We start from the raw sequence: 23,425 nt of genomic DNA on the forward strand, positions 1-23,425 counted from the left end.
CGTTTACATCAGGCACCTTGCTGAAGGCGGACACAACCTTTTCACTGAAGCTGTGTTTATAACTGTCTCCACGAAATTTTAGCTGAATATTGTGGTAGATATGAAACCACTTAATGGAGGCCAAATAACTTCGCAGTTTTTTGAATGCTTGGTTAGTGGAGATTTGCAATTCAACTCTTCGCATTAGACAAATCTCGGTTGTTGAAGAAAAGTTGTTCCCAGTCCCCGGATCTAAAATTTGCACCAACGTCTTTTTTTAGAATATGGCAGTCACTGCGCTATATGAGCTAACCAGGACTATATCGGCGCTTGCTTAATCAAATCGGCAATTCAAAGTGTAGGACATCTTGAGAAGAAAACTAGGGCACGTATTCACAAAACTTGTCTTCCTAAGTAGCGTTTCTTTCCTTTGGCTGGCGTTCATCAATCATCAAGTGCCTGCCCCTCACAATGTCTATCAACCTAACGACCAGACGAACGTCATGGTAGTTACCAATTGTAGCTGGCGGCCACGTAAGAAAAATTTGCTTAATTTTGGACCAGTTTAGCTGAAATCCGTAACGTGCTGAAAGTTTCAAACAAAAGACGGAAGTGTCATCCAACCAAGATTAGCATGCCGCTACAAAGCTAACTTTAGTGCCTATCCAAAAAGAAAGCTTCTCAGTTGAAAAAAAAAGAAGTCGCCACTTCCGGCTGCCGTACGTAGGACTGACTCTTTCCCTGAGTATTGTTTTAGGTTCTAGGCTTACCTGTACGTTAGCAGATGCAAGAAAGAGGTTAAGCCAATCGGCAATAGGCAGCGCTGGAACACTGAACAATACAATTATTTCAGCAGAATTCCGCAAGGTAGAGAAAGTTTCGTGACAGTAAATAATTGTCGATATATGTCATCCTCACTGCCAGTCATTGTCATTGGACATTACCATCATTGATTCCTTTGCATCGCTCGGGGCCACGAGCCAACAAACCCTGCCACAGTCACCAGCTGGACTAAATGCAGCAGTCGCCGCTCAGCTTACAAATCCCTTTGTACAGAAAAACTCAGGGGCAACAAACTGCATACACTGTCGCCTTCCTTCCTCGCCATTTTCCTCGCCTTCTCCTCCCACATACTTCGTAAGCGTCCCGTTGCCTGCAGTGCTGGAATCAACGCCACTACTTGCATTTGTTACGCGGGTGCCAATGCTAGCTATTGTGGCTAGTTCATCTTGAAGCCAGTGTACACCTCTGTGGCGTGACGGCGCGAGATGAGTGATAGCATTGCGTATATTAGTCTCCATTACATTACGAGTGACGCGCAGGGGTCTGCCGACTCCACTTGGACGTTTTTCGACGTGAATCAGCAGATCACTGTGCATCACGGCCTACCAGAAGACACATCTAGCTACCGCCAGTCAAAACTGTCAAGGCGAGCCTTCCTACAGCTTTGGGCTACCGCTCGCTGCACCGCCAATGTGTAAATTCGTGCATGCCGCCTTTGAAGTCGAAGTATATGTGTTTGTTATGATCATGCAATATTATTTCATATGTAACATATATTTCTTTAATACGGAGCATTTATTTGCCTAATCGGAGCCGAGATCAAACGCGAGCGCGTTCAAGGCCAAAGAGTTTAATCACCGCTGCGCGCGCACCTATATACGCCCACTGACTCGCCACTACTGGCTCGGCCCTTCCTCGCTCCACGCGCATGCGCCATGCTCTCCCTCTCGCACATCGCTACTGGCTTGGCACCTCCTCAAGCTGTGCCGTCTCCCGGGACATGCAAGCTCTACCGCAGCAGAGCTAGCAGGACTCTACCTTGCAGTGGACCTAGTGGCAGAGGAGTTACCAGCGACCCCGGCAGCCATCTTCTGCGACTCCAAGGCGCCGCTACTCTGCTGCAGAGCCCTGACAGGGCTAGCCTTGGGGTTGCCCTGCGCTCTTCAAGACTGATGGCCCTTCAGGACGCAGGATGCTCACTATCCCTGCATTGGCTACCTTCTCTCTCCCTTCTCTTACTTCCCCTTCTTCCTCTCCCGCGTAGGGTAGCCAACCAGACCCTGGACTAGTTAACATCCCTGCTTTCCTATATTCCTCTCCCTCTCTGCATTTGCTACCGGTACACGTGGGGATCCCGGACAATAAAGAGGCGGACACTCTTGCAAAAAGTACCCACCACTCAAGCGTCCCCCTCAGCCCTGCTGTAACGGCCGCAGACTTCTCGAGAGACAGGCTAAGCCGGCAAATTATCCCCTGCCACCCGGACAAATGGGTATCCTTGGGCCGGCCTCCACGGCCTTTTCCACAGCACGGCCTCCCACGAAGGGATGCCTCGTTGCTGCTCCGACTGCGAGTTGGCTGCTTCTGCACGGCAGCCCGCCGGCACCATCTTGGGAAAGCCACCTCACCAGCCTGTGCCTCCTGCGGTGAACCAGAGACTCTGGAACACCTCCTGCTGGCCTGCCCTGCTCAACTGGAGCACCGCGGCCGACTTCTGCAGGAGTTCTACCACCTGGGGCTCCCATGTTCACGACAGGAGGATATCCTCTTCCCCTGTCGTAATCAGCTACCAGCCTTCCTAAGTGTCGTTGAGCACCTCGACTCGTCGGGGCTCACGGCAAGACTACAGGAAATTTCTACAAATACTGATAGCCTAACAACCATCCCACCACCTCGGGCTTCCTGATCCGCCACAACTTTGCTTCTGCTGGGCCATCTCCTATACGGTCTATCAGCAGCATGCTCCTCCGGTCGAACCCACTGCGCCCTCCCGGCCGGGCTGCTTTGATGCTGCTAAGACGAACTCTACCGTTCTACGTCCTACCCCCTCTCTCCTTTACTCCAAGGTCAACTACCCTGCTGGGGCTGAGCTATGCTCCCGCATGGATTGCAGAAGACAATGCTAGCCTTTCCTCTTTTCCCCACAAGAACCACTTCTCTCTCTTGCTCGACTCGCCGGTGCGCGTTTTCGTGGAGCAAATAGACGGGGCTCGTTTGCGCTAGCTGCGCTACGTAGCGCGTAAGCCTCTACTTGCAGATACAGCACTGAGCCCTCAAAAGTACCAAGCGGAAATGGAGCGTGAGAGTGCCTCTGCCGAGACTAAAGTGGTGTGCAATGCGCACCTTCGAGCTGGCGAGGAAGGAGGGGAACCGGCGGGCCCTATAAGTAGCAGAACCGGTCGGGGACCGCGAGCATCACGAGAAGTGACGCGTGTCCCGAAAAAAAGAGCCACGCCAAGCTACGGGACGCTCAAAACAGACCGCCGAGGTCAAGCGGCGCCGATTGGAAGACCGACACTCGTGGGACGCAGGCGCGTACTTCGATAACCGCTTTGTTGAAGGCAAATTCGGTTCAGAGTGCAGCGTCTGTGACCGCCTCTGCTAACGATCGTAGACGTCATCAGTGTGTTGCGACCCACCCATGCGGTGATCCCCGAGAGCGTTTTTTTTTTCATGGAGAACAAGGATGTTTTCGGGCTTAGCGCCAACTGCGATGGAGAAATGCTTCGCGTTGACATGGATGGGATAATCGTTGAGGATAGTTTTCGACTTGTGACGTATGCGACCACATCTGGTTCCGATCGTAATCGTCAGTGTCACGGCCCGCGCATATATCTTATCGTTTATCTCTATTACGACTTCCGACGGGTCCTTTCGTGAGTTGTTTAAGGTGTCCTAAAATTTGTTTACAGCATTTGCTCCGCCTTATGAGATTGTGATGTGCCTCATACACGCATAAGTGCTCCTTGTTCGATCCCCAGAACTAGATCTTTTTTTTTTTCAACTGTGAAGCGTTACTTTTATGATTTTTTGTTGATTAATTGCGCGCTAACGCCGAATGAGTGGCTTTTTTTTTTGTCCGTAGAACAGTTACTCACCAGTCCCTCTAAAAGAGGAAATTCTGCTCCTTCATCACTGCCAAAGTGTACAGAGAGAATCACGTGGCTACCACTATAGCTGAAATATTCATGAGCTCTAAGCGCTGCAAAAAAAAGTGAATTCAGGGAAAGGAATCAGTTCTTCAGAAAGAACTGCGAAACGCGGGTTCAGCCCACACAACTTATAAAGTTTTTAAGCTTAAACGTAAAAACCGGGCTGCCTATCCCAGTATCGACCTTGATGGCACGCCAACACGAACTTTTCGAAGACGTTATTCGGCCGGTTTATCGATGTTTAAAAGAACCACTTTTCTTATGCCGTATTTATATATACATATATATACATATATATATATATATATATATATATATATATTATTTGTGTGCTTCCTCGTAGAATACTGTCTAGCAGTGTGGAATTGTTGGACAAGAATATGCATCAAACAATTCCAGACTGCTAGACAGTATTCTTCAAGGAAGCACACAAATTATTCTACGCGAAAGAAAGAGAATGACGTATACTAATTGAACAAAAAGTGTGCATATTTCCTGCGAGATGACTACAAATATTTCAACGGAGCAGCACGAGAAGTTTATTGTATACTTACTAGGCGATCCTTTTAAAGTTTTGCCACACTTCTAACAGAATGCTTACTTGTATTATGACTCACTGTTTCTGTTTTGTTTCTTCACTTTCATGCCACATAATCACAAATGTTCTTTTTTCTTGAATTCCAAACTTAGTGAGAGGTACTCGTGTGTTTGCAACGCGGTATTGAAACGGTTAACGACAGCAACGAAAGGAACATGGAGACATCTATGAAATAATATGCAACACAGGTCTTCAATTATTAGGTCGTCGCAATGATTGACATATGAATAGTTAGGTTAATTGACGAGAAGTACATTCTTCAAGAACCACAGTATGCCCATATACTGCTACAAGGAAAGAAAATCTATTCTCGCCAATATTCCGGGGCTTAAAATATGCGTGTAATCATATATGGCACAACTGAATGCTCTCTTTTCTTTTTTCCCACTTCTTTCTTTCGCTCGGACAGATAATATTTTCTCCACCTGCTTAACTACGCTTATGGTATTGTTATCCAGGTAAACAAACACCGTATTATTTGTCACACTTTTCGTACTTGTCCCCAACCAACAATCGCAATCTATCATTCGCGCTCTTTTTATACAGAGCCTCTTTGCCGGCTAGTTCACTAACTCTAAACAGATGGCGCTTGCACCGTGCTCAGACATTGGTTGCCTAGGACCCACCGGGTCAGCTCCGCGACGGTTCGATTCCATGATCGTGGCGAGAGCGTTCCAATTGAAATAGATTGCGAAAACGTGCCTGTACCTACGTTTAGGAGCAAAGTAAAGCACACCAGATCGTTGAAACGAAACCGGAGCCCCAGCACTTCCGCGTCCTTCATAACCCCACTGTGCATTTTGAGGACCCTAGACCCATCTTAAATAGTAACTGTCCTTGTGAGCCCTCCCGGACTTTCCTGGCCGTAGCTGCTGGTTTGGTGTTGCTGCTGTTTTGCGGAGTAGATCACGCTTACAAAAAAAAACTGAATTTAGTACCCGATGCTTGAATCGAACCTTCGACCTCCAGAAAAGCAGCCCGGTGTTCAGTCTGCTAGGCCACATTCGGAATTCTTTTTGCTTTTTACAGGGGAAGTGAAACCGTAGCATTTACACTACACACACCGCAAGTCAACACTCCGGCAAATTTAACCAAAAAGCAAAGAGGTGTGGCCAGTCAAGAAATTCACTAGAACGCTCTCATAGTCCGCGCGCGTTCGATTTATTTCTTCCTGAAACATGTTCTTCGCTGCCTGCTGGGGGCGGGGAAGGCGAGGGGGCATGTCTGTTTATAATTCTTGTTCTCCACAAACTTGCAATTAAAGAAGGCAAATGAGAGCGTATGGCAAGGTTCTGCCTTTTGTCACGTCAATATATCTCGTAGTAACAGGATTAATTTCTAATCCCTACTTCAACGTTCTCTGCAGAGCAACCTAAATGGATACTGCGTGTCACGCACTGCAGCAATGAGCATTGGTGTCTGGCTTTTTTTGCGCAATCAGAAACGTGTGTCCCAGGTAACGAAGAATCCCTTAGTCTCCTGCCACCACTTCACAGGAAGCATCGAGGTACAAAGTTCAAAGAAGTCACAGTCATGCCCGGCGCATGCGGCAGAATCTCAGCGCAAGCTGGAGGAGCGAATCCATAGGAGCTCCATTTTCGGCACCACGCACTACAGGGTCCTCGCGGCGAAGTCTCTTCGCGTCGTTTCCACGAGGACGATCTGAACCATCGTCCCGGCATCGACGGCGAGCTGCGGCTGGTGCTGCTCTCCGCACATCGGCCTCCTGGGCCCGACGTGTCCTAGTTGTATCCAATCGCGCAGCGCTACGATTCGCTTCTTCCGCAGCGATACGTACCTCGCGAGGAAGAGCCATGACGTGTACGGAAGAGTAAACACACGTGACCAGACTACGTAGCAAACGTATCACATCCTTTGAGCAGTGGCACGATATGTTGCTGTTGATTATTATTATTATTATTATTATTATTATTATTATTATTATTATTATTATTATTATTATTATTATTATTATTATTATTATTATTATTATTATTATTATCATCATCATCATCCTGAACAAGAACACCGCTTAATATTCAGTTGTAAGGCTATTAAACGTTTTTACTCACCATTGTACGGAAGAATCGCGTTATAGTGAACGTATTCATTCTCCATGGGCTGCGAAGAAAAGAAACGTAATACTCGAGACGTGTCCATAAGACGTCATTTTTGGTCAGGTCATCTGTAGACTAACGCCGCGAATTAGTAGGGGCGCCACAGGGTTTCATACAAGAACTCACTAGAGGGAACTGCAGAGATGGGGATTCAGGTACCACGCAATCATGGTAAGCGCGTGGGTCACGCTAAGTCTATCATGCTTCAAACCGCTTTGGTACGTGGCAAATCGATTATTTCCAACAACGTATAGCGTTGTAAGCGTGACAGTTCGCCATCATTACGCCTATGTTCAGTAAGCGTATTACCTTGGAACGTTCGAGAAACTACGAGTGCTCGGGAAATAGGAAGACGCAGTAAATGACGTCACAAGAACGCTTGAAGCCGCAAGCACGAATATCGGACAAATCCATCAGTCACGTTGACGGCCGACCGATCGCAGCACCAGATTTGTCTCTAGTCACTTTAGCATACTCTGTGGGGCACACCAGCCGCCGTGTGCAGATTCATCACTGTGATTCAGGGCGTTGTGTTGCCGGTACCGAGGCAAAGCAATAAAGGGTAACTTTGGGCTCGCGTTACAACTGGCGTCCTCACAGCGACTACCGCATCTGGAATGCCATCACTGTGAACAACGTATTTCTTTTTTCTTTTTTTTTTACTTTTTCCCGAATATTCAGTATTCTAAAGCCAGCCTTCTCTTGGGTATCTTAATTTCTTTTGAGATGGATTTTGTAGAGGCGCACCCGCAAAGTTCCACACGAATTACGTCGCATCGCTAAAGAAGCTGTCACCAGTTTTTTATGACTAATTGAATTTGTGCGCACATATTTTTATCAGTTTATTTGCTCGAGTGACACCACCGCACATCCTTCACGTTTTACTGATACAGCCTTTACAACGAAGTGACCGGGATAACGAATTGTTCCGGAGGCCTCAAGCACTTCGTTATAAACGCGTTTCGCTATATATAGTCAAACAAGCACTTCGTTATAAACGCGTTGCACTATATACAGTCAAACAAGCACTTCGTTATAAACGCATTCCACTATATACAGTCAAACAAGCACTTCGTTATAAACGCGTTCCACTATATACAGTCAAACAAGCACTTCGTTATAAACGCGTTCCACTATGTACAATCAAACAAGCACTTCGTTATAAACGTGTTCCACTACATACTGTCAAACAAGCCCTTTGTTATAAACGCGTTCTACTATATACAGTCAAAAAAGCACTTCGTTATAAACGCGTTCCACTATATACCGTTAAACAAGCACTTCGTTATAAACGCGTTCCACTATATACAGTCGCAAACTCCTCGTCCCCAGCGTGTAACCTAGAAGACGCAAGCTCCGGGAGCGTGAAAAATCATTACCTGAAATTTTTCATGGTCACCAATGCTAACAATTGTGAATTTGGTGAGGCCGAGCAATTTCTGGCCCACCCCGTCGGCAAGCATGGCCGGCATCCTCCCTATGCCGAAGATGGATAAATTACTTCTTAATAGGTAAACTCCCCACCTCCGTCAAAATGCTCCGAAGATTCCTAAGACTGGTGAACCTTTCTCGTCATTTTGATCGCTGAAACACTGGAGGCGTTTTTTTTTTCATCAGCGATAGCGAGCATTCAGTTTTAACTTACAACAAGTGGTGTCTAAAGCATGGCCGCCATGACGTGTTTCTTGCTACGCAATCAATTCCGGCGCATGCATTTTGCAAAAACATAGCCTTGGAGACCTGTTTCTGTTATTTACAGGCAATCATCGCTTAGTCGCCGATTACGACACCACGCACATAACTGACAACCGGGCTAGTTGACAAAGATTCATTAGGATTGCCTGTCCTCTTTCCTTCCTTCTCCTTGTCTTGCCTTGTGCTACCGCACTCTGTGCTACCTCACAATGAAGCGTAACATAGTTCGGTGTTGTTGTATTGTCTACACCCAACTACGTCACTTTCTCTCTTCTATGAATACTTCCACATCACTATAGTCGGTAGTAGACTGCGAATCCAGCAATCAATACATCGCCATAGAACTAGGAGAAGTTGAATAGATGCGCCAGCCAACTACGTTCCGCCATATGCGTGACGTCATCGGAGAAATGCAGTTTGCAAAGGGACACTAAAGTGAAACTGAGGATTAGTTTGAAACGACACGATTCTTTGAAAACTCTCCGTATATCTCGTAATTTCGCTGTGATAGTTTGGCTTTAAAAATAGGCAGGAAAGGTCAAAGTAATTTTTTTATACAATTTCGCGCCGACACCCCAGCGCCAGGAAGTGAACGCGACAAAACGTATTTGAAAGTATTTTGCCTGCTTGGGGCTCTGAATTGCGGGTCGGTAAAAGAACTTGGAAAATGCTAAGTTCATTGTGTGATTCTCCTAAAATGCGATGTGATCCATCTTCAGTGAATAAAAACTAGCTATGGCCATAGCTACGTGCTATAAATATATATGACGTCGCCGGCATCTGCTGCGGGAAATTCAAAATCGCGCCCTCAAACGCCTTTTCTTATTACGCATTCTGTGCCTTATTAGCTAGCTTCCTCTCACGGTAATAGTGGTTTTCTTGTATTACGAAAGGATAACGTAGTCACAGAGCTCAACGCATTTTTCTGTTATGCGCCCCTTTAAAAGCAAAGAGAGCAATGCGACTTTCGAACTGTAAACAATCGAACAAAAAATAAAGCGTTATCTCATTTCCTTGTTTGCATTTCATCTGCTTGACTATACAATATATCTGCTTGATGCGTATCGGAGTATTATTCCCCGAAACTGCACTTTTGTAGCGAATTAGGTAAAGTTTTAATATATATCTAGCATTATAACTCGGCGTTCGAACCTATTTAGTAAGGCATTGCTGATCCAAGAAAAATTCTGCGCGACTGCGCTGCGCACTTTCACGTTCTTGTAGCTTTGAGAGGAAGCTTTAGCTCAGGCCCAGCTCCGACGCGGCCTATTCAAATACATGCAAAACGCAAAAGCGTTTTTCTTAGATAACCCCTGGACTGATTTTAATGAAATATGTTGCATTTGAAAGATAATATGTTAATTTCTAGTGAATGTTGGTAGGGTAATTTCGATTTATGGCTTACATTTTTTAGAAGGTTTTCAAAAATTAGATAGTTTGAAAAAAAATAGGATCCCGAATTTTACAAATTAATATCCATGCATGAAGAACAGATATCGCGGTTCTGTAAACGGCATCCATAAGATCATTCAAAGCGGAAAAATTCGATATGTCAATTTATGGCTTACGTGAATTCGCTACGTTGTGTACAAGGGACCTGCAAGCGCTGTATTTTCATATTACTAGATTTTTTGAAGTTCATGTATAACATACCAATTTTATCCGGTTTAGATGTACTATTAGATGCAATTTACATAATTGTGATATCATTCTTAATAGCTGAGTTACAGAGTTGAACACTTGACAGTTTCGTTACCTCAAATTTTTTTTATTTTTGTTAAATTTCAATGAAAAATCGACGACCTAAATGAAAAAATCAGAAACATACAGTCACTAGATTTTATGTTTTTCTTTTAAATGCAACAAAGCTCGTCAAACTTGATGCAGTGGTTGCTGAGGAAAAGGAATTCTGCTTTTTACGTGTACTTAGATAGGAGCACCCGAACAAAAGCTTCCTCTTATATGCGATGCACGCTTGCACACTGTAGGTACAACTACGGGCCTTCGAAAGGCCCTGTGCGACTTTATCTCCTGAAACGCATTAGGTAAAATCAATAAATCAAATCTAATCTAATCAAACTTATTTCAACGTGCGCATCTCTATTGAATTACGTTCTGTCGCACGGAAGCACAGAGGGCAGTCAGCGTGCAGTATTATGGGCGGAGTTCGTGCTGAATTATTAGGTTATCACCGCCATAAAACAAGGGTATTTGCATCAAATTTATTTAGACATTTATGCATTGCGATGAGTAACTTTTGTTTCTCGGGTAAATTAACGATAATGAAATAAAGAAGGATGCGTCACGATTGCGCCTAGTGCTACTGATTGAAACGAATTAATTGGTGACTAAGTATAGAGGTATTGATCCAACGTAGCTCAATCTGTCCGTCCGTACGACGTGCTTGCGTTATACGTTTATAGGCCGCAGATGTCATGCCACTGGAGAAAGTTTGGACCCACCTCGAGAGTGCCCTTATCCAGGCGACTATTGTATTTTGAACGAACCCCGAAAGAGAAGGGGTCTCCCGCATAGTATTTGGACGTTCCTGTTGGATAGTACACGTAGCCTTGGCTATCTTTCACGATCGCTGTTACGGTGTCATCTCTTGAGAATTTCAGCAGCGCGTAGCCACCACCGGACTTCAACCCCCACTCAATTCTGAAAAGACAAAGTGTAGAACCATTTATATCATATCTGCTCCAGCTCAAAGTCTTCAGTTCGTGGGGATCTTTGCTAACGCCACGCCATCGTCACCTACGGCGAGGCTGTCGCGCGTGAATGGAGGGGTTTCAATTTCCAAGAGAGCCGAGAATTTATTCTCAGTTTCAGAACACACTGTACACAACCGCTTGGAAAAAAATTACGCTCATAGGTGGAGGCGTTTGCATCGGACATCGTGTCACTCAATGCCTCTGAAGATCTTCGCCATTTGCAAAGCCACGCCCTTCGCCATACTTCAACGGGGGTGCGCAAGAACCCGATTCAAGCCCATACGATGTATGTTTGGCATATTGACAGTTCCTGTTATCCTGCTACAGCAAATGTGGTCTTTGTGCGCGGCGGTGGATTTGGGTGGAGACGATCATAAAAAAAGAACAAGAAATATTTTCCTCTTGCGCCTTGTTTCTCGCTGCCTGAAATGTTGCAGCAAGATCGCATTGTTGATCCGAATTGTTCAATATAACACTTGGCACTGTGATTTCCCTGCTTTGAGAAGAAAAAGAAAAAAAAAGACTGCGCATTTGTGTGCATGTGAGTGACGTTCAAAGCACGGCGACCATGTCACTTCCGGAGCTTGCGACGCAGCAACGCAAGACCTGCGAGACTTGCTTCCACTGATCGCTCGGAGGTGCATTTGTGGGGCAAGAACCAAGGCAAATTCTAAGTTCTCTATTGGGGGGAGATCGCCAGGGGGCGCCGAGAAGTGCGGACGCGCAAACATCGGCTCCCGTTTCTTCAAATGTTTTCGGTGGTACAGTCCGCGAAAACGCTTGAACACTGTACATCATTCGACGCAGTTTGTTGCGGGGATCAAGCCGATACCGGATTTATATCGGTAGGTGCTTTTCTGGAACCTTTATACGACCTTGAACTTTTCGCCACGCCGGGCGGAACTAACCCTAACTGGTCAACGCCGGTGAGGAGTACGGGCTAGGCCTTGGCCTAACTCCGGGGTGGTGGGGCATCATGCCCGAAGTCGAGATGGTGGAGGGGGTGGAAATCACCCCCGAAGAAGCAAGGTGCCCCGGCTGGACCACGGCAACGGGCAAGACTAAGAAGGCAAGGCAAGAAACTTCCAAGTCGACGCCGAGCCCGGTAAAGCAGGGAGGCCGCAGGGGCGGCCGCCGCACGGCAGCCCAGCGGAACGCGCTGAAGAAGCTAGCCGCAGCCTCAAGGCTCCCGAGACTGCCACGGGACCATATTCGAGTCATCGTTAGGCCAAGGGGTGGCCTTGACGTGAAAAAGATCAGCACTATTAGAGTGGCACAGGCGCTGGCTATGGCGGCGGCGCTTTCACCCGACGAGGTTGGCGAAGACATCGTCTGCCCAAATAACGTGCAAAACATCTACGTCGTCTCAACACCAGAAGAAAGGAACGCGCGTGCTTACGCGATGGTTCAACAGATACACCTGCGCGAAGGGGTCTTTGAAGTGGCCGCGTACATGGCCGCCTCGGACAATACATGCAAGGGTGTTGTGAGGGGCGTCGACGTCGAGTTCAACGACGCTCAGCTCCGCGCAATGATCGTACACCGGCGGAACCCCACCGCGTTGGAGGTGCGTCGCATCAAGACCACCACTACGGTTATCGTCCTGTTCGACGGACTTAGGGTGCCGAACTTTGTCATGTGTGGAGCAGGCATGCTTCCCTGCTCTCTATACAGAAGGCAAGTTGATGTGTGCTACGGTTGTGGGGAACTGGGCCACAGGGCCGATGTATGTCCGACCCCGAGTGTGAAGAAGTGCAGGGGATGCGGAGCCGCGTCCCCCACTGAAGGCCACCAGTGTGAGGCGAAATGCGGCATATGCGGAGGCCCTCACCCAACAGCTGATCGTAAGTGCGAGCAACGCTACCAAACGCCGTATGTCGTCAGGCAGAGACGCCGAAGGCGCCGGCGGAAGAAAACTGGCGACGCCAAGAAGGGCGGCAACGCGGCACGCGAGATGAGCCAGACACTGACGTCAGCGCTACGGAAGAGGAGCTCTTCGAGGGGACGCTCCCGCTCGCGCAGTCTTTCTCGCTCTAGAACGCGCTCCCGCTCACATGAGCGCTCCGTGCAACGAGGGCGCTCTCAATCTAGGGGCCGCTCCAAGTCCAACGTGCGCATCGCAGGAGGTCCCACCTGGGCCGACAAAGTGAAACAGACGAAGCAGACGGGCCGGACGCAACACGCCGCCGCACAGGAGAGCGAGCGGGCGCATGATCCCAGGATCGCGCAGTTGATGAACGAAAACGCCAGCCTCAAGGAGGAAATCCGGAGAATGAAGGCTGACTTTGAGGCCTTCCGAAACGCCAGCGCCGTTCAAGCGGCCGCGCCAAGGCAAACGTCTACGGAAGAAGGGGCCACAGCAAGAGCGGTCAAGCGCAGAGCCACCTCCTCCCAGGGTACTGTTGAGGACGTGAACACGGCGGAGGCTGCCATGCAGAGGTCCTTGGACCGCATGCAAAAATCCTTTGCCGAGCTGGTACAGAGTAACCAGGCTCTTCTACTCAGAGTGCAACTGCTTGAGAACGAGCTTGCCAAGCGATGTGACGTACACTACGGCGACGCCGCCAGGCCGGAGGCGGTGTCCAGTGAAATGCTACAAGACAACCAGCAGTCGTGGTCTGACGAGCAAGATGGCATCTCAGCCCAGCTCCGGTCCAACATGCCCAACCATGGCCAGACCGGATAGCAAGCTCATCGTGTGGCAGTGGAACTGCGCCAGCTTTCGGAGGCGCAGGCCTCAATTGGTGCAGTTCATCAAGGCCCGGGAGCCGCAAGAGAGGCCCCACGTCATTTTGCTACAGGAAACGGGAATGGAAACGATTTCTCTCAAGGGGTACCGAGCTGTCTCCTCGTTGGCGGAGAACGGGCTCGGCATCGCGATACTTATTGCAAATAAGTGCGCCTTCCAGGAGCACGATCTCCGTCTTGGCAACACCAAGCTGGAAGCGTTGCTCGTCGAGATCATACCAAACAGTTGGCTCAAGAACAGCGTCTTCGTTATCAATGTGTACTGCTCGCCTAGGGACAACCGGCAGACCTTCTACAGCCTAACAACCAAGGCATCGTCCAAGGCGCGGGAGACGCCGCTCGTTATGGCTGGAGATTTCAACGCGCCGCACGAAGCCTGGGGCTACGTGAGAAGCATTCCCAAAGGCTGCAGACTCCTGCAGGCAGCGACTGACAGCTCCCTAGAACTGATAACCGACCCCCATTACCCCACACGCATGGGAAACTCGGTCTCGAGAGACACCACCCCGGATCTGGCCTTCGTCAAGAACGCGCCGGGAGCGGAGTGGCACAACTTGCAAGAGAACCTGGGAAGTGACCACTACATCGTGGAAATCTCCCTACCGGTCAGCGCGGCCCCGCAGAGGGCCTTCGAAATAGTCGACTGGGACGCCTTCCGAAAGAGAAGGAAGGACGACCACGAAAAATACGAGTCGTTTGCGGACCTCGTAGCGCAGCTCAAGAAGGATGTAGCTGCGGTCACCAGGACCGTCGAAACGGACCTCAAGCTCGATCGCATGGACGCTCGATTGGCGCACCTGCTCGAAGCCAAGAATTCCCTCACGGCCAGATGGAAGACGCAGAAGCTGAATCGCAACCTCCGGAGGAGGATTGCGGCCCTCAACCACGAGATCGAATCGCACTGCAAGGAGCTCGGCCAGCAGCAATGGAACGAAGTATGCGCGTCCGTCGACGGCCAGATGCGTGCGGGAGGCAAGTGGAACCTCCTCAAGCAGTTATTGGACGACACCCAGTCTAAGAGAAACCACACTCTGGCTATCGATAGGCTGGTCCACAAGCTTAATAGCGAAGGCGCATCTATGAACGAAGTGATGGACGAAGTCGCGCGTCGCTACCTCCCCATCGGGCAGACCGGGCCAGAAGATTACCCGGCCTATGGCGGCAAGGCGGACGAGGAGCTCGACGCCCCCTTCTCCGTCTCGGAAGTCAGAGCGGCCCTTCAAGGCCTCAACGGAAGATCGGCGCCCGGGCCGGATGGAATCTCGAACAGACTCCTTCGAAATTTAGACGAAGGCTCGATCGAACTGCTCACCAAAGAAATAAACGATGTCTGGGAGGCCGGCATCGTACCGGATGCCTGGAAGGAAGCCTCGGTGATCCTAATTCCGAAGCCGGGCAAGACACCAGCCATAGACAGCCTGCGACCCATTTCGCTCACGTCTTGCGTGGGCAAGGTGGCGGAGCATGTCATCCACAACAGAATATCGAGGCATGTCGAGGAACGACACCTGCTCCCGCCGAATATGGTCGGCTTCAGACCCTCGCTGTCCACTCAAGAGGTCATGCTGCTGATCAAGAGGCAGATAGTCGACGTGGTCACGAGAGACGTCCGAGGCATCTTGGCGCTGGACATCGCCAAGGCCTTCGACACGGTCAAACACAAGCACCTCCTCGACTCTGTGACGAGATTGAACCTCGGCGAACGCTTTCACGCGTTCGTGAGCTCTTTCCTAAGGGATCGCAAGGCCACGATCAAATTGGGCCAGATCAAGTCGGACGGATACGCGCTGGGAGCCTGCGGCACGCCGCAGGGTGCGGTGTTATCTCCACTGCTCTTCAACATCTCCATGAGCGACCTATCAGTCCGACTCGACCGAATCGGGGCCGTCAATCTCAATCACGCTATCTACGCGGACGACATCACCGTCTGGTGCGGCGGTGGGTCGGACGCAGCGGTGGAGCGGGCCCTGCAAGAAGCCTTGCAAGTCACGGAAGAATTCCTCGAGGGCACGGGACTGGTCCTTTCGCCGACTAAGTCGGAACTCTTGCTTTATCGACCCGACAGAAAAGGCCGCAAGTTCGACACGACGCTGGACCAAGTACCGATCGAACTCAGAACGAAGACGGGTCAGCGCATCCAGAGGGTGGATTCTCTCAGAGTGCTCGGTCTGGTCCTCAATGCAAAGGGCAGCAACGCGCAAACGATCGCGCGCCTGAGTGCGAAGACGGAGAACATGCTCAGACTTGTTTCGCGAGTGACAAGCAGGAGGGGGGGCATCAGCGAAGCCAACCTCATAAGGATCTACCACGCCTTCCTTATGAGCCATATCAACTACGTGGCTTCTGCGCTAAACTGGTCACGTTCGGAGGAGAACAAGATCGACGCACTCATGAGGAAGAGTATTAAACGAGTCCTCGGCATCCCCATGACGACCAGCACGGAGAAGTTGATGCAACTCGGGGTCCACAACACCCTGAGCGAAGTCGTCGAAGCGCAGAAAACGGCACAGATCGTTCGCCTCTCTACCACCAAGGCCGGCCGCCGAATACTCGAGATGGCGGGTCTGGCAGCCATGGCCGAGGAGTCGTGCGCCGTCCCGCTTTGCCAGAGTGAAAGGGAAACCTTTCGAGTCTCCCCCTTCCCGAGGAATGTTCATCCACAACACAACGAGGCCCGGCGCGCAGCCAGAGCCCGAGCACTCATCAAGACTGCCCTGCAAACCCCAGAGCTCGCGTCCTTTGTCGACGCGGCGCGGTATCCCGGATCAAACTCGTACGTGGCCACGGTGGTTGACCCCCAGGGCAAGATCCTGAATGCGGCGTCTATACAACGCTCGACGGCGTCCGTCGCAGAGCAAGTCGCAGTGGCGCTCGCTCTGTGCGAACCCGGGCGCACGCATATCTTCACGGACTCCAGGTCGGCGGCAATGGCCTTTCTCGCCGGCTCTGTCTCGGCCGAGGCTGCGGCAGTGCTGAGGACCCGCAAGACAGGCACGGCCCGTCATGTCATCACTTGGTTCCCGGCTCACATGGGCCGGAACGTCTCCCCCGGCTCGATCAACCCTAATGAGCTGGCCCACGACCAGGCGCGAGGTCTCATCAACCGCGCCAGTCCGAGGGGCCCGGCTTCACAGGGGATCGACCGAACCACGGACCCGCTGCTTACTTTCCACGAGATCACTACTCATTACCAGCTGGGACGCAGACAGTATCCGGCTCCTCACCCGAAGCTGGGCAGACCCCAGGCCTCGGTGCTGAGAATGCTGCAGACGGGCTCCTTTCCGTCTCGCTCGAGGCTGAGCCACTACACTCCGGGTGTGGATCCCCGCTGCCCAGACTGCGGCGAGGAACGGTCGACCTTGCACCACATGCTGTGGCAATGTTCTGCGTTGCGCCACTCGCCTTTAAACCGGCAAGAAGACTGGGATGAAGCCGTCAAGAGCAACGACCTTCAAGTCCAGCTTCGGGCTGTCCAAAGGGCCTGCGACAGGGCGGAAGATCACGGTCTTCCGCCCCCGGCGCAGGTGCGGCCCGCGACTACGGCAACGTAGTCCCTTAGGACCAATTAAAGTTTCTTGTCTGTCTGTCTGTCTCTATTGGCGAAACGGGAAAGTAACAGCACCAAGTGTTATATGATCCAGACAACAAGAATGCAATCTTGCTCCGAACTTTGACTGATAACGGAGCAGCGCGGAAAGCTCGAGGTTCTTTTTTATGTTACAATTTTAAGAGAAAAACGCACACTCCGTGCACACATACTCGTATAACGTCGCTACGGCCTTTTACGGCGATTCCGGCCACTTGTCGCGCGTTTCGAACGGCACAGCTCATGCGGAGTCCCACTATCATGATAACGCTCCATTGAATGCGCCCTTCGCCCGCCCTTGGCACGCCCTGGCCGGCAGGGGAAGCTGCACCACCTAGCAGCAGCCTAGCAACAGCACCTTTACTGGACACAATCTAGCTATAAAGCACCATGATCGACACCTTTCTGCCCGAAGACGTCATGGAGGGGCGTCATATATAGATCCCGTAAAGGTGCTGCAGAGTCCCTTTGTTTGCACGGTTGTCTGTCTCGGAGATCCTCAGCTGACAGTCTGGAACTGACACACTTTAGTTTCGAGCGTGGCCTTTTTTTTTTTCTTCCTTAAGGCGACTCTGTTAAGTCTAGCTTCACCGCCGTTATCGCGCCGCGGCGTGCAGTGTAACAAAGCCCGCCACGCGATCTACGTCGGAGGACTGAATTTTTGCAGGAATACGCAATTATTCCTAATTAGGCAATTAAGGACACCCCCTTTCGTGTGCCTCACTAAAACAAACGACAACCTTACTACGAAATTTTTTTTTTCTCTGTCAGTATTTCGTAATGCTTGTTTCTGATATCGCAGATCACTTGCCCCGCGTTGGAGGGCAGCTGGTAGATTGTTCGGCTGCGGGCAGTGAAATGCTGCCGACATCCTTTGGTCACGCAGCGTGCGTAAAGGAGCCGAAGTGACCATGTAAGCTGGACGTCGGCGATCAAGTTTCTGTGATAGCACTAACCCCCGTATTCTCACACGGTTCCTCGACCCGAAGCTCTTCCTTCACTCGACCGAGTTGAGGCCAACGCCGCCCCTCGACCAAAGAGGACACTATGTTTCCCCAGAATTGCTGGGGAGTGTCAATAAAGCGCAGTGGCCATTTCCGTCGAGTGGTGGCACTGCCATCAGCTTTCTTCAGTCTAGGTGGAGTGAAGGAACGTACTGGGATGGTACTTCTGAGGGGTACGAGAAGTCGCTCATACATCTTCGGTGTAATTAATGTACTGGTTGCTGAGAGTGGTATACATATGCGAATAATTTTCATCCTTTTTTTCGGCTACTAAGAAAATACAAAGATCCTTTGAAACTGCCTTGATAGCATGCAGGCAACCGACAGTTTAAAGCGTCGTGACGCTGGCCAAGCGTCGACCCGGGGTTACGCCCTACTCTTCACTACCCCAATGAGGCCCGTTTTTGGTGGGTCGTTAGGCTTGTACTTTTCGAGCACACCCCGGGCCTGTTGAACGACCCATAGTTGAGTGCCCTTGTCAATGTATTGCACTGCCCTTGAATTTACTGTGCTGTACGTTCAAAAAGCAACATTGCATCGTACAGAATAATAGCTTACATCGGGTCCACGTAAGCAAACTGTTACGAAATGAAGGTGAGCTCCGCGAATACAAATACGAATTAAGAGCTCAAAGTTCGAGCTAGCAAGGTGTTGTTGATTTACAGAGGACACGAGAGAAATCCACCACCGCGCAGTTGAGTAGAGACATATACATCCTACTTCCGTGGTTGCCAAGTAATGTACATTTCTGCAACGACCACTGCAAACAGAAATTCGCATGGAGAAACGAACTCACGTGGACGAGTAGACGATGTAGCCGAACCAACGAGCTGTGAAATTTTGGTATCCTTGAAAGTTGGCCGGGTAATCAATAGAAAAGTCCCGTCCAAGCTGAAACGCACAGGCACACAAAAGCAAAGAAAGGATAGAACGTAAAATATTTTCTTTGCATGCTGTTACAAATATGTACGAACTGAGATTATTTATTACGTATAGACTAAGTTCAGCCTTGGCGCTTCGAATACGACAGGGAGGTATAATTGAAATACATTTCTACTCCTGGGTAACATCAATATCCAGTTACTTAATTGAATGTAATTGTCTTTTTTTTTTGTTCAAAATATCAACAAGTCAGGAGGCTGTAGAGCATCGTAACACACGTAAACTATGGTCTTTTCAGGAAGATCCACATCACCTGCTTACGACCCGGGTCCCTCTGCTTCGCAGACCGGCCAATGCTCCCAAGTACTACCAGTGAGTGAGTGAGTGAGTGAGTGAGTGAGTGAGTGAGTGAGTGAGTGAGTGAGTGAGTGAGTGAGTGAGTGAGTGAGTGAGTGAGTGAGTGAGTGAGTGAGTGAGTGAGTGAGTGAGTGAGTGAGTGAGTGAGTGAGTGAGTGAGTCAGAGAGATTAGACAGACAGACAGACCGACACTAGATAGATAGATAGATAGATAGATAGATAGATAGATAGATAGATAGATAGATAGATAGATAGATAGATAGATAGATAGATAGATAGATAGATAGATAGATAGATAGATAGATAGATAGATAGATAGATAGATAGATAGATAGATAGATAGATAGATAGATAGATAGATAGATAGATAGATAGATAGATAGATAGACAGACAGACAGACAGACAGACAGACAGACAGACAGACAGACAGACAGACAGACAGACAGACAGACAGACAGACAGACAGACAGACAGACAGACAGACAGACAGACAGACAGACAGACAGACAGATAGATAGATAGATAGATAGATAGATAGATAGATAGATAGATAGATAGATAGATAGATAGATAGATAGATAGATAGATAGATAGATAGATAGATAGATAGATTTAGAAGGCGTAAATTATTCGCAACTAAAATAAGGGGCAAGAGCTAGGAGGTCTACAGAAGTACTTTAAAAGAAGCTAAGAACCGTGAAATAGTAATCGGATGAAAAAAAATTCACCGATGATTAAGATACTGCCTAATGCGAATTTCCAGCGCAGCTGTTTTGGTGTTTTCAATGCGCTATATATTGTGGCAAAGAATTGGATTCTGAACGACATGGTGCTCTGGGCAGCGGCGCTGAGCCTCTGCTCGGAGAGCTCGTTTAGCAACAGCGGCGAACGAAGCATTCCCACGGCTTGCGTCGCTCATGGCCCAGAAAGAAAGCGCGAAAACGGGAAAACGGGAAGAAGATGGAGCGCATACTCTATAGCGGCGGCTGCTCCGCAGGTGAAGTAGCGCATGCGCAGTGAATCCGAAGCACAAGTTGGCGGTTTGCTTCCGCTCTCGCCGCATGCCTGGTCGCCGCCGACGCTCAGCTTTCCTTTTCACCCTTTCGACATACCGTCCTCCGCTTTCCGTCTGATGGTTCCGCTGCACCCTCCTCTTCGCTTTCCTCCTCGCGCCTATTCGCTCTGGTCGCATTCTTCATCCCCCGCTGCACGCCGCGTTCGCCCTCAAGTTTCGCTGTGCTCGTTCGCTCGGTTACGAGGTACACGTGACGCCGACGCTCGCCGCAGGAACGGGCACCTAAAAGAGCTGCGCTCTAAAATGATAGGCGCAACGTTAAGAGACAGAAACGCAAGCGCTCCGGATTAGAGAGCTTCGTAACGGGGGTATAGCCCGTATTTTAGCCGACATAAGTGTAACGAATAGAGAGGCGCTGGCCGTGTAATGCGTAGGGCCGATCAAATTAGCAAACTGGCAGGAATAAGATCGAGTCAGCCGATGCGAGACAGCAGCAATTGGAGATCCCTGAGAAAGGCCTTCGTCCTCCACTGGACATAAATATGCTGATAATGATGATGCTGAATTATACGAAACGCATTCCTGGCTGTTAGCGGATATATGACGTAAATACCAGTACGCCGCCTACCGAAAGCTTGCAGCGCATTGCTGGCGCCGCCTAATCTCGACGCCATGCCGTAAGGCCGCGATGGTTGTTAATGTTCTGGGTCGTGCGTCACTTGCAGTGACCCGTAATGGCGGCGTCATGTTACATAAACACACACACATATTATATATATATATATATATATATATATCTGTCCATGACGCATTCATTGATATTTCGAGCTCGACATTTTGTATGGATGCAGTTGACGATGTACAATTTATTTGTTACACAGACTTCACTAACTGTTATCCCAGGCTGCTGCTGGAAATAAAACTCCAAACAGCCTTGCCCACCCACCTACCCCATATAGTTGCAAAATATATACATGGAATTCAAAGCTTCAGACAACAGCCGCTGCTACATTTACTATAAAAAAGTCGCACTTTCGCCCGCAAGGCGAAGCATCGATTGCAATAGCTAATTAGCACACAGCTACACGAAGAAAGGATAGTAGCTTTGTCGGCCGTGTCAACTTTTAAACATTCGCTCACTAATTGAATTAACAGGCACGGTGTCACGCACGCGCCAGTTAAACAAGAACACATCTCGCTGGATGACCGTGAAAACTCGCTGTCGAAACGCTGGAGTGAGGAATCGCGGCAGCAGCTGCGAGCGCATTGACCTTCGTGCATCTCTCGCTCCAACCCAAACGAAACGTCGAAAGCACAGCGCATAACAAGCTATCGGCATTACGCGCACACTGCAAACATCGCAGACCACCTTGAAGATGAGGCCCGCGCAAATGCCCAATTTGACCAGGTCGCAGGTCGGTTTCAAGATACGGCACCCGCACAGCTGCGCTGTAAGCAGCAGCAGCCGCCGGAGAAAAAACGTCCCCCCTCTGCATCGCCGCCCATGCATCGCGCGCGACAGGAGGGGGGCGCGTTTCCGCCCCGCCTTCCTCCCTTGCCCACACGAGATTGAGGCGCGTTCGCCGGCTCACCCGCTCGCACTCTCGCTCGCAAGTGCGGCACACGGCGCCACCGCGACAATTTTATCATGCTTGGAATTAAGCCGAACCTCACGGAGACGCCAACAGCCGAAATGCGCCTGGGGTGTCCATATGATTGCTATCGCAATAAAAATATGCAGATCACACGCATTGCGGGAATCGATGTAAGCGAAGCTTTCTGTGCTGTTTGGTTTCACTGGCGGTATTTGACGGTGACGTTGACGACATATAACGGACGGGATGCGATGTTAAACGTTACCTTGCCGGCACCACTTGGGTTTACCCACGTAGTACACAAACAGATGTGTCATACATTAACTCACTGATTTACTGAAGAGAGCCCAAATGACCATTGCGTTCTGAGGAGGCATTTACTTTCTCCCGTGTCATGAGGTGTACTGCCACGAGCGCCGATGGGTAAGGTTAGTCATCCGTTTCCCGACTGCTTCGGTGCGGAATCCGGTTGCACCCTTTACTTGCTTCCTATCTCTCTACTCCCTTGCCACATTCTCCTTGCCTCCTCCCTGGACTGTAGTCTCTGTTGCGCGTTAACACGGAGCCAAGCGTGGCAGCTGCTGCAATGCTTTTGCGGGCGTTCACATACATCTATCTACAGCGTCTGCAGGGCATTGAGGTCCCGTCCTACTGAAACCTCGTTGCCGTCGCCTGTGTCCTCTCCCGCACCCCTTGCGTGAGCTCTCAACCACCACCCGACGTGGTGTGCAGGGCAACAGCAGTAGTAGCAATGGAAAAGTCGAAGTAAGAGGCAAAGCAATGTTCACGCTAATAAAATCAGAACTTCAAAATGTACCACTTCTTGTCGCGGGTAGTTACAGTCAAAGACTACACACGCACTACATAGGCACTACACATACGAACCTGGGATTTTTAGGTGACAAAAAATGTGCTCCACTTTTTAATAGATTTATGCTCATACAGTAGACTCGTTCGATTACATATATGTCTAAAGGACTGTCTCGTACAAGCTATAAACGATAATGCGCTGACGATCACTTCGTGTAACAACCAAAAAATTATGGCTATACTGCCAACTGCCACCGCCAGTCACAGTCATCGTATCCTTGGCACGAGAGTTCCACCTCGTCCTCCTTCTCCTCCCCCGTCACTCACAGCGTCAAGAATTTGAAAAGCGTGCAGTAGAAAACAGAAGTTTACCTAAACTTCACCTGGG

The 23,425-nt window shown here is 49.6% G+C and overlaps 1 protein-coding gene across 1 annotated transcript in view; it reads right to left on the reverse strand.

The window, feature by feature from the left end:
* LOC142564131 (uncharacterized) overlaps positions 1–23,425 on the reverse strand; it is a 28,399-nt gene that overhangs the window by 4,237 nt on the left and 737 nt on the right. The window contains exons 2-5 of the mRNA XM_075674989.1: positions 19,173–19,267; positions 10,787–10,985; positions 6,585–6,633; positions 3,861–3,964 (exon numbers count right to left, since the gene is read on the reverse strand). Of these exons, the coding sequence (XP_075531104.1) occupies positions 3,861–3,964; positions 6,585–6,633; positions 10,787–10,985; positions 19,173–19,267 (447 nt within the window). The remainder of the gene's footprint in view (positions 1–3,860; positions 3,965–6,584; positions 6,634–10,786; positions 10,986–19,172; positions 19,268–23,425) is intronic.

The sequence above is a fragment of the Dermacentor variabilis genome, chromosome 11, assembly GCF_050947875.1.
Source record: "Dermacentor variabilis isolate Ectoservices chromosome 11, ASM5094787v1, whole genome shotgun sequence".
Lineage (NCBI taxonomy): Eukaryota > Metazoa > Arthropoda > Arachnida > Ixodida > Ixodidae > Dermacentor > Dermacentor variabilis.